Source organism: Silurus meridionalis, chromosome 8 (assembly GCF_014805685.1).
Source record: "Silurus meridionalis isolate SWU-2019-XX chromosome 8, ASM1480568v1, whole genome shotgun sequence".
NCBI lineage: Eukaryota > Metazoa > Chordata > Actinopteri > Siluriformes > Siluridae > Silurus > Silurus meridionalis.
The window spans coordinates 5563890-5583308 of NC_060891.1; the positions used below are offsets into that span (position 1 = coordinate 5563890).

Consider the following 19419-nt stretch of genomic DNA (forward strand, 5'->3'; position numbering starts at 1 on the left):
CACGTACTGTACCTAGTCCTGATCCCAGTCCCTCTACTCTGTACACATGGGAGATCATTTCACTGCGGGGATTTAAAGCGTGGATGCGGCTGCAGCATCATGTGAGTTTTCTGCGCTTGTTGGTCAGAGATTTGGCCATAATGCTGTACTGCGGTGTTGGAAAAAGCGCCTGTACAGGAGTAGAAAGTAGCAGTAAATGTTGATCTGTCATGCGAGTGCTGGAAAAGAAAATCCGCAGTGTGCCCTCAAATTCTACAGAGATGTGTGTGTGTGTGTCGTAATTAGTACATGATGGAGGTATTATAATAGTCAAGCCTGAACCTTGCGGAGAAGCAATTAGTCAGTGAGCGAAGAAAGGAGGGGGGAATGCCGCAGAGAGAGAAAGAGGGAGAGAGAGCGAGAGAGAGAGAGAGAGGGGGTGGGCTTCTAGCTTCTGGCATTGGTGATGCGGGAGAATTTTTCTATAATGCTTTCTTTTCCATTTTAAACTGCATAGCTCAGAATAGATTGATGGTTTATAGACCTTTATAACTCACAGACGAATGGGAATAGGAAGGTAATGGGAAGTGGTCCAGCCGGATGTTGGGGATGATGCGCATCCCCTGACAGGATGCATTCCTATGTTGTTACATTGTAACTACGCTGATCTTGGAGCAACGTTTTCTTCAGGAACCCAAACTATTAGCAGTTCTTCTGAAACAGTGGGAAATCCGTTTGCGTGTGAGCCGCTGCTGCTGTGTGCATACGGTAACTCGTGCTGGTCCCTCAGGTGAAGATGAGACGGAGATATATCTGTGGCTACACGACCTGAACGAAAAGGGTTGGTGCTTCACTGTTGTCGCAGGACATGGAATTCAACGCTGGAGCCAGGTCTGCCAGGTATCAACTTCTGCTTGCACTGTGTTCATTAGTGTGTAGTAATTATATCAAATGATGCACCATGGACCAGAGTTCAGGTATGGCTGTGTGCGCATCTCTGTATTAGGATGTCGCATCCTGTAGGAGGCGCTGTTATAGGACCCACACTGAAATAGGCTTGAGCCACTAGAGCCTGCACACCCGTGGGTCCCAACGCAAATAATTGCGGCACGGGACGAGATTTGATGGGTGAATGCGGGTAAAATACTCGTGTGTGTGGGTTGCAGGAGAATACAATCATTCGTGTGACTCCCGCAAAATAGTCTTGAAAATATTACAAAAAGAATAGATTGCTAAAAACAAATAAACTGATAGGTATCTACACCACAAAAGCAACAATGACAACTTAAATACAAGAAAACGATTTGCAGGCACAAGGTCGTAAGTGATCTCGCGCGTGGTTCATGTGTGGTAGACTATTCGAGCACGCCGAGGCACAATGTAGGCATAATGAAGCGCAAGACAGAGGAGAAACACTGACTGCTACAGAAATTACCTTCTTTATTAAAGAAAGGAACACTTTCTTACAAGATATAGTTTCAGTTGATGTTCTATGTTCGAAAAAGTTCCTTGTTCATGTCCATGTTCATCATTTACTCACGTGAGTGATCTTCAGTACCACTCACATTACATCACTTCATTACCATAAACTGTTTACATGCTGTTTTTGCACATCTTTTCTGCTATTGCTCTCAACATTTTGTTTACATTTTTGTTACTGTTCACTTCATGTCTCTTACACACTACAGTGTGTAATATACAACAGGTTTACTGGCAGAGCTATTTTGTGTTTTGTGTATTTGTCTTGCACTGTCCTGTATTCTCTTGCACTGTCTTATGTTGTCTTTGCACTGTTTGCACCAGGTTGCACACGATGCACTTTATGTGGCGAGGACACTTACTAGTCCTTAGCTCTGTGTTTTCTGTTTTCGTGTGATTGTTGTTGTATGTAGCATCAGGGTTCTGGAGAAACGTTGTTTCATTTTACTGTATACTGCGTCAGCTATATATGGTTGAAATGACAATAAAAGCTTCTTGACTTGACTTGACTTGACATGACAAAGTCGAACTCAAAAAAACGGAACGTTTGTTAATTTTCCGTTTCTTTTTCATTCATATTTAAAAGGAAAGCAAGTGAAACAGCAACAACAAAAAAAGAAGCAGTTAGTACATTAAAAATTAAAACTACTTATACATTTTACCTGGAAAACACAGGTCTCTAATTCACACCTCAAAGAAGGTTACAGGCAAAACCAATCACTCTAATGATTTATGATAGAATTAAGAAAACTCAAATTATGCATAAAACCAAGCCAACTCTGACTGACATTACTGAAAATTCTGTGTTCAGTACTAGAAGTGTCTTCTTCTTCTTTTGGCTTCTCCTATTAGGGGTCGCCACAGCAGATCATCCGTTTCCAATCCCCCTTGTCCTCTACATCTGCCTCTTTTTCTTTTTTTTCTATTATTTAAACCTAAGGTATTTCTCATGACTCAAAAGGACTGATATTATCTGCTGAGCAATGATAATTTCATCAAAGAGGAAAGCACATGAGGCGATGCTTCACTCGGTCAGGTCTCGGCTCAGCAGACATTATATAGCATATGGCATAGCTACCAGATTTGTGTGATTTTCACATTTCAGCAGTTTCCTTGGATAATTTTTTTCTTTGCTTTTTAAAGGCCAGTCATTTGCCCTTATGAAACACAACAGCATCGCTTTCACAAGCACTGGAAACACCATCTAACAAAGATGTTTATGAAATGAAAGCTGCATTAGTTAAGAGTTCACTGGATTGTTGGCAGCTAAAATATTAATCACTGCATAATTACATCCAATCATAGGTATATGCTTATGTAAATCCAAACAGTGAGACACAACTCTCCTAAGATCTTATACCACCAAATCTCATTGGGCTTATTTTCTGGACTTTCTCAGGTCGTGTGGCTGCAACACAAGCTCAAATTGTGATTTGTTCATTGTTGTATATGAGCTGTTTAAAAGAACACAATTTGCTTTCCAAGATGCCTTAGTGATAAGTCATAGAGCCCTTTAAGGATTGGTCCTGCCCTTTCTCTCAGTTTTTAAATAAAATATACGACCTGCCTAATATATATATATATATATATATATATATATATATATATATATATATATATATATATATATATATACTCTATACTCTATACTCTATAGTTATACATAATACTTTAATATACTTCTATTTATTTAGTTATTTAGTTTTTTTATATTCCATTTCTATTTTCATATATATATGTTGGACAGTCATAAAAAATCTATCTCTGTTCGTTTAATGCTATGACTTTGTTCTGAGTGTAAATGCTTTCACATATGCATAGGCAGTGGAATCATTAGACCACCCTATAACCACATACAGTTGTGAAAATGAAAGTACTCCCTCTTTGAATTCCTTGGTTTTATTCGGAGGTCGACCAATTAATTGTTTTTGCTGATTAATTAGCTCTGATAGTTGGAACTGTCAGCTATCAGCAAAAATCCATACCAATAGTTTTTCCGGCTTACAATCTGCTATCATTGGCGGCCTCTAGAGGTGAATCACTGATGCCACGTGCTGTTTGTTTTTTTTAATTAAGATATTCTTATTTATTGCATTTTGCACATTTTCATGATTCAGTAATGTTTCTTTTTAGTTTTTAATTTTTAAATCCATGATCAGTTGACCTCTAGTTTAAAGATAAGAGATAATAAAAATCATCTGGTCCACATCGGATCTTAGATTTAGGAAAATACAACTTCAAATTAACAACACGACATATTACACCATATTATTTATTTTTCAAAAATAAGTCAAAATGGAGAAAACATGTGTGAACTACAGCTTGTGATGCAATAGCTTGGAGAACCACCTTTAGCAGGTGTTAGAGTAATCGTGTTCTGTATGACTTTATTACTCTTATAGTGAGGTTCATTGAGTTCATTGAGGTTTGCAGGAATTTGTTTATGTACAGATTTCTTAAGGTCCTGCCACGCTGTTTCAGTAAGGTTAAGTGCAGGTTAAGGTCTGGACTTTGAAGTGGGCCATTGCAACACCTTGATTATGTTCTTTTTCTGCGTTCTGTTGTAGAATTGTCCTGTTGCATTACTCAGTTTTGGCAAAGTTTCAGCTGTTGGACAGCTGGCCTCATATTTGTTTCATACTTTGATAGACAGAGGAGCTAATAGCCAAATCAATGACTGCAAGTTGCCCAGGTTCTCTGGCTGCAAGTCTAAATTATTACCACTTCCCCTCAAACACTGTGTTCGATAGTTGGTATTAGGATCTGTGAACAAACTTCTAACAAATTCACTTCATGTTGGCTTATCACCATGAGTTAAGATAACAGGAGTATTTTAAATACTTTTCTGCCAGTTTATTTTATTATCAATTACTAAATCTTGCTTTGGGTCATATATTATTGTACAATGAAATTCAGATGTAAATGGTTGCACCCCAGGGATCAGAGCCTCAATAATTTTTACCCATTTAGCAACACTTCTACACACATCCCAATTTATTGCCTCTAGCCAGTACATGTTAGCATTTGATTCTGTTTCTACTATTCAGATAATGTTGCTCTTTATCCTTTATTATGTGCCCTTTTCATTTTACTTCTGTGCCTTGCATGCTTTTGTTTTTTCCTTTTGTTCTTCCACTCTCCCTGTTCCTAATGTTTACTACTGAACCTTTGGTAAAACATATGGAAGAGGGTCTTTTTTCTTAGGCATCTGAACATTGAAAGTAAAGAATGCTATTTTCTTTCTCGTTTTAATTGCTTTTTTTATCTTTAACTTTTCATGTTTCCATTTTCCTCACAACACCACATCAAATCTTCCTTCTTCTTGACATTCTGTGCTCATGTCTTTTATCCCCATTTCTTTGTAAGTTTGCTTAAAGTATGCCTAGACACTTTCATTCAGTTTCTACTGTGAGTTTACCATGGTTATTTTTGGCATTCTATCTGTTTATAAACTGTTTATAAAATGTGTGTTTGCACTACAATCTACAACTATTACCATTTTGTAATGTATTACATACATTTAAATAATGGATCAACTATTCTGATTTAGAGACTGATTGAGTTTTTTTTTTTTTGCATACTCAGTACAGATGCTCTCAGTTTCACATCTGTTTTCTTCTCCACACTCGTCATTAAGTGACCTGCCAAATTTAGCCCTTTTTCCAATTCGCTTCTTTGACATGGTAAACAGGATTTATGCCTACCAATTCATACCTCTGCCAATACGCTTTCTTAGCACAACACAAGGCTATCCATAGGATTTAGTATGCTTGTCTGCTTTTTTTTTTTCTGAAATTCTTCAAAGCCACCTTAATAGTAAAAACAGATATTTTGCATTCTTTTTGGAGACCAAAATACATGACATACGTTTGCAATACGGGCGATACCGCAATGAGACTTTTGAGGTGTTTTAAGTGCCGTTTGCTTCAAGAGGAGAACAGCAGTGGAAGATGTTGAGAGGTCAGTCACATCTTCAAGAGCTCAACAATCGAAAATGTCTAAACAATTCGGCAACTTGTTAATGATGACCGTCTGAGAACGATCCACATGATCTCACTTCCGCACACACCCTTCTCACCAGTTTTGGCACCTGCGGACTTTGCCCTCTTCCCAAAGATAAAGATCCAGCTCAAAGGTTGCAGTTTTGACACCACTGTGGAAATCCAGAAGGTTCTTGACATGCTTTAAAAAGGAGACGTCCAGGACATATTTCAGAAGTGGGAGTAATCCTGGGAGCATTTCTTTCTTGTAAACAGAGCTAGTCTTATAACCTCATATAAGCAACATCTGCGTAATTTTTGTTGTAGCAATATCTTTATGGAAAAATCTCTTAAATGTTCAAGGTTTGTCTGATGAACTCAACTTTAACATACTCCTACCACATACTACACTGCACAAACTACCAAATCTCTTTGGAGTCGATAGTAGATAATAGATCACACAAATAATAGATTTTTTTTTCTTGAAATATATATTCTTATGATAAATGCCGAGATAGGAAAGAGAATACTGGATGCAAAGTTGCACCATGACAGATTACATATAAGGAAAAACTCCTGAAACTCTCTTTACGTGTACAAAAACCCCCAAAAATTGCTTTAATTTAAAATAGCACACAAACAGATTGATTGAAAATACTGACCTATGCAGATTGAGAATACAGATTTAAGCATATTGTCCATCCATTTGTGAGGTGCTTAATGAAGATCTACTTTATTATAGCTCCTGTGCTGAACAATGCAGCATTTCAGATGCAGTTTTGCTTACTAATTCAGAACTCACACATGTAGTACAGTGCAGGCTTGCAGTCTTAACAGAACTGCAGCATAAGCACATATGGTAATGCGCATGCGCATTTAATGTATTCCCATCCACCTCTATGAGGATCTGCTGTTCTTTCTGCCCTCAGAAAGCTCAGAAAGACAGTCCCTCTGCCATTTTCTGGACATGAAGGACTGTTTCTTACATGCAGTAATATTTGTGTTTTGTTTGTCCCTCTATGCATACCTCATCTCTCGCTCTCACTCTCTCTCACTGTTTTTCTCACCCTCCAATTCTGTGTGTGTGTGTGTGTGTGTGTGTGTGTGTGTGTGTGTGTGTGTGTGTGTGTGTATATGTGCTTGTTTGTATATAATTCAATTAGACACCACAGAATGCGTTCCCGTAGCTCGGACAGATCCAACACCGTGAAGCGTGCATCAGTTGCAAGAGACAGCATAATTGAGGACATCCTTGTTCCAACCAAAAGCACGGTGAGACCTATGAAAACATTTCCTGCTACTTTTATTCTCTTTAGTTTTTTGCCCAACCCTGAGAGTCCACATTGAATAATTAAAATAATGTGTGCATCTTGACTATAAAATGTTCATTTTGTATGCTTTTTGTCATGATTTACATTAAAGCAAGTTTATTCACTTAATTTGTATTGCACTTTTCACAATTGACTTTGTCTCAAGGCAGCTTTACAGAGATAAAGAGTTTATAAAGTTGTATAAACTACTGACAAAAGACTTGACTAAATAAATGTGTTTTTACCCCAGCCCAAACACTATTGTTGTATGACACCAACATGAAGGAGAAAGCGTGATGGTCTGAGTGGTGCTTCATGCAATACCCTCTGGTAAACATCAATGTAATGACCCAAAACATACCTACAGGCTGGGTCAGAACCACTTTAGAAGAATTGATCAAGACAGTTAATGGAATTACCAGCACTTAAAACTTAAACTCTACCAAGCTTATATATCCCCCTGCCAACTGAAAGAAGAAATTGGCTAGAGTCAACTTTGCCCCCTGTTTTGTGACCACCTTAAAGTAAAAAATCTGATGTGCCAGATATAACAGAGTAATCTGCGAGTTAGTATTTCTCATGCAATAGAGCCATTGGCGCAGGAAGTAGTCTAAATAGAGAGTAAAGGGCTGTCCCAGCTGATAGTCTTGGAGGGTGAGGACCCATAATTCGATTTCCAGGCACTCCTTTTCATAGTGTTGTACAGTCTGGATTGCAGTGAGAGCTTATAGCTGATGTATGGCACAGGGCACTCCTCCCCCTTCACCAACCAGGGAAAACACATCCCCAGCTCCCAGTCAGAGGCATTCATCTGTAAAACAAAAAGGAGATAGTGCACATTGGTCCTGGAAATGGCTGGGCTTCCCGGAGTGCCAGCAGGCCAACCCATGCTTCTCTCCAACACATTATGATATCAGAATATCCTACCTGTGGGGACAAAAACAGACAGATGTGTCCATAAGGAGGTAGAGGGAGAGAAGTGTAAGTGTGGGGCACCGGCCTTGGGGGATCCTCATTTCTGAGAAATGGGTATGTGGGAGAGCAGGGTGAGGAAGAGGCAGAATGAGAAGGAGAGAGGGAACATGAGAGGAAAAGTTGCCTGTCCTGGGTACACCACCAAATGGTCTTCAGACAGCTGGAACTGGACCCACTTTACCATGCTTATTAGGAGTCAGGTGAAATACTGCTCCAGAGTCAACAGGTTGATTTATTTATTTTTGTGTCACGCTCCTTCTCCAGCAGCCACTACCATCCAGTGCTGCAAAGCAGCTGCATGAACGCAAATGGCCAGCCAACCTCATGAAGTGTTAGAAGTGGAAGCGCTGTCTGTGCTGCTCAGGGGGTTACTGCTGACCCGCTGGAGAATTTACCAGCGGGTCAGCCTTGCATGGTGGCCACGTGCTCATACAACTCAAGGAAAGCCTAGGCATCACCCATTTTGTTGAGCAGGATGTAGGTGGCAGCTGTCGTGGCTGCTGTTGGAGCACTCTGTTTCTTGAGCACACTGCAAAATGCCCTCTAGTCCTCCCCTTTGAAGCATTGCCTGATAGTGTTGATCCTGCTCTGTGTGCAGTTGAAGAAGGGCTTGGTGTTGTGTCTGCTGGAGCTCTGCAAGGGCTTTGACCAGCTCACTTAGTGGTGAAGACTCCATGGTGGCATAAATTAACAACTCTTCCAAATTTCTTAGATTTTGGCACCAGTGTAGAGAGCTCACTGGCTTGGGTGGAAGAAAGAGGTTATGAATTCTCCAAAAACAAACTGGCTTTATTCAGACAGAATCATGCTTGTATGAATCATTTTTCCTTTTTAAGTGTTTAAGCCTTTACACACTTACACAGTAAGTATAAATTACATTTAAATCTTAAAACATATAAAAATGCAATAGAACTGTTTAATAAAAGCACATAAATGTATGATGTAGCAGCTGTACAAATTTGGTCCTAAGGTGGAAATGAAGCAAACATAATGGCAAATAATGAGCCTGCTAAATGTAAATGGGTGAGTTGCAAAACTGAGGTGTTTAGTATCTTAAAATAATGAAATCCTTCCCATTAAATGCATTTGTAGGACTTAGCAAACAGACCCTAAAATTACTTTATAATCACTATAACCTCCTTATACTGTAGTTCAGTGGGTCAGGGATTAAAAAATAGCATTAAACCAAAACTCTGATGGGGGCCACAGTACAACATCACTTCAGCGATGAGCCACCAAAGGTAATTTTAGGTTTCTTAATAAAAAAATTTAAAATCCAACTTTTTATGGCCATAGCTGAAACACATTACCATTATTTTACTGCCCAGTGGGTAAATCGTGTTTTTACAAGATCTCTCACTGTACATATCTTCATGTGTGTGTGTGTGTGTGTGTGTGTGTGTGTGTGTGTGTGTGTGTGTGTGTTTTATGTGTGACATATTTCCAGCACCTCTCAGTCACTCGGGAACAGAATGAACATTTCAGGCATTATAGCTGGACTCCAGACACAGTGAACCATGCACAGAACACCCTGTCCAGTCCCATCCACTCAGGGTAAGTGAGACAGTATTATTATAAAGTATTCTCATTGTGATTTTATAAGTCTAAAGTATTTAGTTTATTATGAAAAAATATATATAATAAAATATATAATAATAATTAAGTTGCCTTAAGGTGCCTCCCAATTCTTTTGTTTATTGCTAACACACACCTCTCAATGCTGACAATGCATCAGAGCAAAAACCAAGCCAAGAGGTCAGAGGAACTGCATGCAAAGCTCAGAGGCTGTATTGTTATAAGGCACAAATCTGGAGCAGACTATAAAAAAATTGCTGCTGCTCCGGAGATTCCCAAGAGCACAATGGCCTACATAAGTCTCAAATCTAAGACGTTTGGCACAACCAGGACTATTCCAAGAGCTGGTCACCTGGCCAAACTGAGCAATCAGGGGAGAAGGCCTTAGTAAGAGAACCCGAATGTCACCCTATCTGAGATCTGGAGATCCTGTTTGGAGACAAAGTTCCAAAAGCACAATCATCACTGCAGCCTTCCACTGATCTGGGCTTTATGGCAAGGTAACTAGATGGAAGCCTGCTTGGAGTTTGCCAACAACCACCTGAAGGGTTCAGAGATATCCTCAATAAAAACCTGTTCCACAGTGCCCACAACCTCAGACTGGGCCAAAAGTTCACTTTCCTACAGGACAACTCTGTGAATGTTTTAGAGTAGCCCAGTCAGAGCCCTGACTTTATTTATTTTAATTGTTAAATTATTAAAGATTATTATTAAATATATATGCATAGAGGAACCAGACTCACAAGGTAACCCAGCCTTATCTCCGTGACACCAACTGTTGAACACCTCACAATGATGGAACTATAATTCTTTTCCACTGGACAGAAAAAGAAAAAAGAGAGAGAGAGAGAGAGAGAGAGAGAGAGAGAGAGAGAGAGAGAGACAAAGAGCAAGAGAGAGAGGCGACAGGGAGAGGGAAACCTTATTTTTTGTCCTGATGGTTAAACACTGTGTATTACGATTAGTGTGAAAAAAGCCATGACAGAGCAGACCCAGTGAGACAGGCATGACGGATGTCTGGCATATAAGACGGCCCACCACACCATCATCAACAAACATAAGATTTGTGTGCAGACTTGCACACACTTTGCATTCTCTCAGTCACCCTTATAAGGTTGTCACCTTAATTGGTTTAAAAACAATCCCAAACCATCTCAACTAGATTTAGATCGGGTGATTGTAGAGGCCAGGTCACTCTCCTTCTTGGACAAAAAGCTCAGAGATAACCTAGAGATGAGTTTGGGGTCATTGTCCTGTTGGAAAACAAGTGATGGCCCTTTCAGTGCAAACCAGATGGGATGACGTGTCACTGCAGAATGCTTTGGTAGCCATGCTGGTTAAGTGTGGCCTTAATTTTTAAGTCACCAACAGTGCCACCAGTAAAGCACCTCAATTTCCTCTTCCATGCTTCACAGTGGCAACTACACATTCAGAAATCATCCATTCACCTTTCAACAGAGGCATAAGAGTCAGAACCAACATTTTTTAATTTGGACTCATCAGACCATAAATATAAGTAGAACCTACATAAAAACCTAAAATCTTAGAGAACTGATGCTTGCCTGGAAACATAAGATGATCTGTTACATCTGGTGCTCTGGCTCCCAGTATACATCTAACCTGTGCTGCTGGTGCCTTGAAGGGCCTAGCTAATTTCATGTGCCTTAGAATAGAGTTCTATAACCAGAGCTCTTTCATGGTTTCTCAGTCCATGTTTCCCTGAAGAGAGCAAACCTGTTAGACATGCTAAGCAGAATAGTGCTCCTATGGGAGAGCTTAAGTGTTAGCTTTGGTGATGCGAGTATGCCGTGAGTCCACTCTGAATGGTGGGATTCCTAAGTCTGCCTAATTAAACTGTACTGCTCTCACTCTCACTAACCCTCTTTAAAATCTGGACATGATCCTCTAATACTGGGATCTTCTCTGACAGAGAGCAAACTACCCTACCTTTTTTTTTTACTAACAAAACTATTACTAGCAACAAAGAAAGACAGACTAAACATTCCATACTCCACACACTGAAAAAGCTGGATGTTTGTAATATAGATACTAGGTTTGTTTAGCTTGTTTGTTCACAGTTCCACCAGGAATGGTCTCCAATTTCTGTTTTTAAACAGGAAAAAAGTGGTTATCCAAAAGTGAAATGTTAAAATGCTGAAAAAAAAAAAAAAAAAAGCTTGCCGCAAACTATTTGAAAACAGAAAACTATGTTGTCACATCCAACGGCTAAGATCAAACAGCTATCGGCCAATGGCTTACATCAATACTTTGGTAAAATAACAAATTACAAATCAGATGCATAACAAAACTGAAGAAACTGTTGAAGAAAACTGAAAACTGTTGATTGTGTTGTTTCAGTTGATTGTGCACAAGTGTGTAATCAGAAATTAGGTAAAAGTGAATTCAGTAATTCAGTAACGGTTGTTGAGAAGTGGCTGTGGTGGCCATATTTGAGACCATAATGCGTTCTGGAAGTGTTGACCTGATATCACCAAACGTTCTTTGTTTGCATTTGTTCCTTTTTTTCCCAGCCATATTTTCTTTCTTTTTTTTTTTTTCTTTTGTAAAACTTTCCCTTAATTTCTTTGTTTCTTTTCTTTTCTTTCTTTCTTGCTTGCTTTCCAGCTTTCATTTTTTTTTACTTTCTACTTTCTTTCTTATTTTTATCATTAGTTAACACACACAGCAGTGTAATACTCTCTCTCTCTCTCTCTCTCTCTCTCTCTCTCTCTCTCTCTCTCTCTCCTAACTCACCTTGCTCTTGACAGGTTCCTGGTGAGCTTCATGGTGGATGCCAGAGGTGGCTCTATGAGAGGAAGTCGTCATAATGGCATGCGCATTATCATCCCACCCAGGAGGTGTCCAGCACCAACACGAGTCACATGTCGTTTGTCAAAGCGCCAATGCCTGCCATATCCATCCCCCATGTTGGAGGGTGAGGGGCTTGTTAGCAGGCTAGTAGAAGTGGGACCAGTTGGAGCACATTTTTTGGGGTAAGACTGACCCTAAAATCTTGATTCAAATTAGGTATTATAAAGGCCCATGGTCTTGTTTAGCTATATTATAAAATCAAATCTCTAAAATAATGCTTTCCTAGTAATTTTCATTTATTAGGTTTCCTTAACACTCCAGATTTATAATTATTTCTAAAACAGAACACAACATGTTGGTTGAAGTTTTTCAACTTGTTAATAGCCTTCTCAACTTTCCATGGTTCCATGGTTTCAAGCATATAGATTTGCTGAAACAGGCAACTGTGTCATCAGCATAATAGTCGAAGTTACTACATTTATGAACCATTTTACCTAGAGCATTTATAACAGAACAGTCTAACATAACCTTGTGGAACATAACATAACCTTGTGGAACAGTTCCAGAAATGCAAGGAGCTACATCCATGAACAGAGGCTAATAGCAGGTCATTTTTTACTTTTTTATCCAATGCTGCTTCTGTTATACGATGAGGTACAAAGCCAAAATTAGAAATTTGTTAAATGTTATTTCTGTATAGGTGAGCATACTGTATCTGTTTGAAACATCCTTTTCTAGGCTTTTTATTGATAAAGGGAAAGCTTAATATTGGCCTATAGTACAGACGACAAAACTGATACAAAAATGATTGACATTGTTTAAACAAAATAAGTATTATATTGCAGTACAAAACTAACAATTATGTTTATAAATATATATAATTTTAATGGTTTTCAGGTCAGTCATTGTGGAGATCCCACATTTTGGCTCAATGCGTGAAAAGGAACGTGAGTTGATTGTACTACGCAGTGATAATGGTGAAACATGGAAAGAGCATCACTATGACTGCCGTCCAGAAGATATCTTTGCTCTGCTGAATGGCATGGATGAAGGTAAATTAAATTAAGAAGAATTGTGAAAATTGCTATTACATAAAGCTTGACCTTGCTATGTGTACAAAGTGTATGACAGTAGCAGCCTCCAGTGCTCTAGTCATGCTAATGTATATATATATTTATTAATAGTACATGTACTCGTACCAAAATTTTACAGTACAGGGCTTTCGGTGCAATAATTATGCAATCCTTTTTACGTGTGGAACACTGTTAAAATCCTAAATCCATCATGAACATATTAAGTGGTGGACCGCAAGTTTGTTTAGTCTCCGCCTCGCACTTTGTGTACTTTTATTATTATTATTATTTATTTGAAGACATACAAAATAATCTCAGGGGTATTAAAAATAAACGAGTCATGCAGTGCAGTGTCACTGTGGCTACTGTCAGGGATCCACCTGCCACGCCCCCTTTGGTGGCTCTCTATGCCTCCGCTCTCTCCAGAGCTCCAGGCCTAATCACGCTCACCTGGAGCTCATCACCACTCCACCCCGCTCCTACATAAACCCCTCATTCACACCCACTCCCTGTTTGTTATTGAATGTGTTAGGTGTTACATACTGCTGCATGGGATCACTGGTGCATGCAGTACTTTATGCAATCCGTTCCATTCGGAATCTACTATCCGGTACCGGCTGCGCTTCTCCTTCCCGTGCATCTCGGATCCGCTACACCTCTCCCCAAGCGCACTTCGGACTCTCGCAACCTAAGGACCGCAGTGTGTGTGTGAGTGTGCGTGCGCGTGTGTGTGTGTGTGTGTGTGTGTGTCTCTCTTCCTCAATCCTGTCATTAAACCTGAGCGAGCTGTATTCTGGCTTCTGCCTCCTGTTTCACTCGCACCCTGACAGAATAACGAACCTCTGAAAAGGAATATTAAAAAAAAAAAAAAAAAAAAAGGAGAAGGAAAATGATCGGATTACCGCCTTGGTCCCGGCGCGAACCGAACTTTGGAGGTAGGATTCATGCCGCGATAAAACGGCCACCAAGCTCCGCCTCAGGGAAAACCCAGAAGTCCGCTGCCGTTTCACGCGGGTCATGCTCGGCAGCGCCACGCCCCCGTGATGACGTCATGGATTTCCCGGCTCGCTTCTCCGGCGACAGGGCTGAGTGGGGCGGGTTTATACACAGCGTCGGTGTACACATGGACCTTTATTCCTCCTCTTACCCCACTAAAGCGCAACTGGAGGCGAATTCGGCTCGTGCGCCCGGTTTATCCGGCTTCTCACCAGGGAACTAGGGATGGTCACCGCGGATCTCCACCATCTCTCTCCCGCTCCCGAGAGCACGGATCCACTCCATTGTTTCCCGGAGAGCTTGGTTCCGCACCAGATTATCCCGGAGAGCTCTGCTCCGTCCCAGGACCTCCAGGGGATCACTACCCTGCTCCAGGCCCTGCTCCAGGCCCTCCAGGATGGCACCGCTTCACCCCAGGACATCCAGGAGATCTCTGCCCTGCTCCAGGTCCTGCAGGACGGCTCTGCTCTGCCCCCGGGCCTTCAGGAGATCCTCACCCTGCTCCAGGACCTCCAAGAGAGCACAGCTCTGCCCCAGGACCTCCATGAGAGCCCAGCTCTGCCCCAGGACCTCCATGAGAGCCCAGCTCCACTCCTGGACCTCCAGGAGAGCCCAGCTCCACTTCTGGACCTCCAGGAGAGCTCAGCTCCGTTCCAGGAGCTCCAGGAGAGCTCAGCTCTGTTCCAGGACCTCCAGGAGAGCTCAGCTTTGTTCCAGGACCTCCAGGAGAGCCCAGCTCTGCCCCAGGACCTCCATGAGAGCCCAGCTTTGCTCCTGGACCTCCAGGATAGCCCAGCTCCACTTCTGGACCTCCAGGAGAGCTCAGCTCCGTTCCAGGGCCTCCAGGAGAGCTCGGCTCCGTTCCAGGACCTCCAGGAGAGCTCAGCTTTGTTCCAGGACCTCCAGGAGAGCTCAGCTCCGTTCCAGGACCTCCAGGAGAGCCCAGCTCCATTCCAGGACCTCCAGGAGAGCCCAGCTCTGCCCCAGGACCTCCATGAGAGCCCAGCTCCGCTCCTGGACCTCCAGGAGAGCTCAGCTCCACTTCTGGACCTCCAGGAGAGCTCAGCTCCGTTCCAGGACCTCCAGGAGAGCTCAGCTCCGTTCCAGGACCTCCAGGAGAGCTCAGCTTTGTTCCAGGACCTCCAGGAGAGCTCAGCTTCATTCCAGGACCTCCAGGAGAGCTCAGCTCCGCTCCAGGACCTCCAGGAGAGCTCAGCTCCTCTCCAGGTCTCCACAGAGAGCTCCTCACTGTCCCAGAGCGTCTCCAAGAGCTCCTCTCAGCTCCAGCATGTCTCCGAGAGCTCCTCTCAGCTCCAGTATGTCTCCGGGAGCTCCTCTTAGCTCCAGCATGTCTCCGAGAGCTCCTCTCAGCTCCAAGGTCTTCAGGCGAGCTCAGTTTCACTCCAGGATCACCAGGACAGCTCCGTTCCGCCCTGTGGCCGCGAGAGGAACGTCGTGCCACCGCCTGGCCACGAAAGGAACGTCGTGCCACCGCCTGGCCGCAAAAGGGACGTCGAACAGCCGCCTGGTCGCAAGAGGGTTGTCGAACATCAGCATGTCCAGCAGTCCATCAGCATGTGGACTTTGCAACGAGAGGAGCGAACATGCTGGATCTTGTTTACACAAACATCCCCGGCATGTATCGTGTGGAGCCCCGCCCCCATCTCGGATATTTAGACCACTGCTCTGTTATGTTCATTCCAGCATACAGACCGCTCATCAGACGCTCTAAACCGGTTCTGAAACAGGTGAAAACCTGGCCAGATGGAGCTACTTCTGCTCTTCAGGACTGTTTTGAATGCACTGACTGGGACATGTTTAGAGAGGCTGCAACCAATGGCGATTCCATCAACTTGGAGGAGTACACATCATCAGTGACCTGCTACATCAGCAAGTGTGTTGATGATGTGACCATCTCCAAGACCATCACTACACGCTCCAACCAGAAGCCGTGAATGACTGCAAATGTGCGTGCGCTGTTGAAACAAAGAGACTCTGCCTTTAGAACAGGGGACAAGATGGCCTTAAAAACAGCAAGGGCCAAACTGTCTCGTGCCATCAGAGAGGCGAAGAGCACACACGCGAAGAAAATCCACAACCACTTCCAGGACAGCGGAGACACCCGGCGCATGTGGCAGGGCATCCAGGTGATCACGAATTACAAGACCACTTCACCTGCTTGTGACCGTGACGCCTCCCTCCCAGATGCGCTGAACGACTTCTACGCCCGGTTTGAGGTACAGAACAACGTGGTGGCGAGGAAGACCATCCCTCCTCCCACTGACCAGGTGCTCTGTCTAACCACAGCTGAAGTGAGGTAAACTTTATGCAGAGTTAACCCACGGAAGTCTGCTGGACCTGACAACATTCCTGGCAGAGTGCTCAGGGAATGTGCAGAACAACTAGCAGATGTCTTCACTGACATCTTCAACATCTCCCTGAGCAGCAACGTTGTTCCCACGTGCCTCAAGACAACGATCATTGTTCCTGTGCCGAAGAAACCGACTGTCTCCTGCCTTAATGACTATCGTCCCGTCGTGCTCACTCCCATCGTGATGAAGTGCTTCGAGAGGCTCTTCATGAGGCACATCAAGACACAGCTTCCACCCTCCCTGGACCCCATGCAGTTTGCGGTATCGTCCAAACCGTTCCACGGACGATGCCATCTCCACAACCCTCCATCTGGCCCTCACCCACCTGGATAACAAGGACTCATATGTACGAATGCTGTTCATTGACTTCAGTTCAGCATTCAACACAATCATTCCTCAGCACCTGATTGAAAAGTTGAACCTTCTGGGCCTGAACACCTCCCTCTGCAACTGGATCCTGGACTTCCTGACTGGGAGACCTCAGTCAGTCCGGATCGGGAACAGCATCTCCAGCACCACCACACTGAGCACTGGAGCCCCTCAGGGCTGTGTGCTCAGTCCACTGCTGTTCACTCTGCTGACTCACGACTGTGCACCAACGCACAGCTCAAATCATATCATCAAGTTTGCCGATGACACGACCGTGGTGGGTCTAATCAGCAAGAACGACGAGTCAGCATATAGAGAGGAGGTGCAACGGTTAACTGCCTGGTGTGGAGCTAACAACCTGTCTCTGAACGTGGACAAAACGAAGAGATGGTTGTGGACTTTAGGAGAGCACAGAAGCCATCAGGCTTCTCAACACACAGAACTGAAACAGAACTCACACACACACACTCACACTCACACACACTCAATCAAATGTGTGTTACCGAACTGTACAACCTGGACTAAACACAATCATCACTCATCTCAAACCACTCCACCATTTATCTATTTATTATTATTTATACTCGCACCTTGTACTACAGTAGAATGTTTACATGCTGTCTTTGCACCTTTGTATTCAGTATAATGTTTACATGCTGCCTTTGCACCTCTTTGCTGCTGTTTTTTTGCACTACATTGTTCTGTTCTGTTCTATTTGTATTCTCTCCTGGGTATAGTTTTTTTTTACATTTCTCCTTGACAGTACTGTATAATCAAGTATACAGTAGGTTTACTAGTCGGCGCTATACTTGGTTTTTTGTCTTTTGTCTTGTCTTGAGTTGTCTGTCTGCACTGTCTGTCTGTACTGTTTTTTTTGTTTGCACTGTTTGCACCAGGTTGCACTCGATGCACTTTATGTTTGTGTTGCAGCTCTATGCTGCTGTTGTTTAGTGTAGCACCAGGGTTCCGGAGGAACGTTGTTTCGTTTTTACTGTGTACTGTGTACCACTGTGTATAGTAAAAAATGACAATAAAAGCCTCTTGACCTTGACTTGACCTTGAAAAGCCGCCTGGTCGCAAGAGGGTCGTCACACCGCCGCCTGGCCACGAGAAGGAGGTCATATCGACTCCGACCGCCTATGAAGGTGGCCCACGGTTCCTCAGACAGCCCCAGGTCCCTTCCAGAGCCATCTGGCAGTGATGTGGCGGTCCCAGACTCTTCTGAGGGCGACACCACAGCCCCATGCTTTTCTGATGGTGACGTCTCGCCTCAGAGCTCCTCCGATGGCGACGTCTCGCCTCCGAGCTCCTCCGATGGCGACGTCTCACCTCCGAGCTCCTCCGATGGCGACGTCTCGCCTCCGAGCGCCTCCGATGGCGACGTCTCTCTCCTGACCTTCTTCGACGACGTCTCATCCCCGGGCTCCTCCGTCGGCGATGTCTCACCCCCGGGCTCCTCCGTTGGCGGCCTCTCGGCCCCCGGGCTCCTCCGTTGGCGGCGTCTCGCCTAAGAGCTCCTCCGAAGGTGACGTATCACCTAAGAGCTCCTCCGATGGCGATGTCTCTCCTCCGAGCTCCTCCGAAGGCGACGTCTATCCTCCGAAGCTCCTCCGAAGGCGACGTCTCTCTCCTGACCTCCTTCGGCGATGTCTCACCCCCGGGCTCCTCCGTCGGCGACGTCTTGCCCCCGGGCTCCTCCGTCCGTGGCCTCTCGCCCCCGGGCTCCTCCGTCGGCGGCGTCTCGCCTAAGAGCTCCTCCGAAGGCGACGTATCGCCCAAGAGCTCCTCCGACGAAGACGTCTCAGCCCCAAGTCCCCCAAAAGGCGAAGCCACATCTCCTAGACCATCTGAAGGCGAAGTCACGCCTCAGCATTTCGCTCCATGCGACGTTTCGCCTCCGGGTTCCTCTCCGGCCGAGGTAACACCTCCATGTCCCCTTCCTGGCGATGTCTCCTGACCTTTCCAGTGGGCATCAATCCGCCCCTGATTGCCGCCGAGTACGTCACTCGGTCTCAGGTCTCTGCTACAGGCGGTTCTGATCAGGTCCCTTTCGACCCTGGATGGACACCGGGGTCCTCTTTCGAGTGCCCTGGCCCTCCAGGCATCAGTGGGTTTGGGGCGTCAGGTGCCGCCCCCTCTGGGGTGGTAATGCCAGGGATCCACCTGGCTCTCTATGCCTCCGCTCTCCCTAGAGCTCCAGGTTTAACCACGCACACCTGGGGCTCATCATCAATCATGCCTCCACTCTCTCTAGAGCTCCAGGCCTAATCATGCTCACCTGAAGCTCATCACCACTCCACCCTGCTCCTACATAAACCCCTCATTCACACCCACTCCCCGTTCGTTATTGAATGTGTTAGGTGTTACATACTGCTGCATGGGTTCACTGGTGCATGCAGTACTCTATGCAATCCGTTCCATTCAGAATCTACTATCCGGTACCAGCTGCGCTTCTCCTCCTGTGCATCTCGGATACGCTACACCTCTCCCCAAGCGCACT

General features: G+C 44.0%; 1 protein-coding gene across 1 annotated transcript in view; it reads left to right on the forward strand.

Moving 5' to 3' along the window:
* Positions 1 to 433: 433 nt before the first annotated feature.
* The window catches only part of LOC124390205 (ankyrin-3-like), a 93559-nt gene continuing 74573 nt past the window's right edge, over positions 434 to 19419 (forward strand). Inside the window, exons 1-5 of the mRNA XM_046856010.1 lie at positions 434 to 879; positions 6602 to 6710; positions 9171 to 9277; positions 12067 to 12291; positions 13007 to 13161. Of these exons, the coding sequence (XP_046711966.1) occupies positions 848 to 879; positions 6602 to 6710; positions 9171 to 9277; positions 12067 to 12291; positions 13007 to 13161 (628 nt within the window). The 5' untranslated portion in view covers positions 434 to 847. The remainder of the gene's footprint in view (positions 880 to 6601; positions 6711 to 9170; positions 9278 to 12066; positions 12292 to 13006; positions 13162 to 19419) is intronic.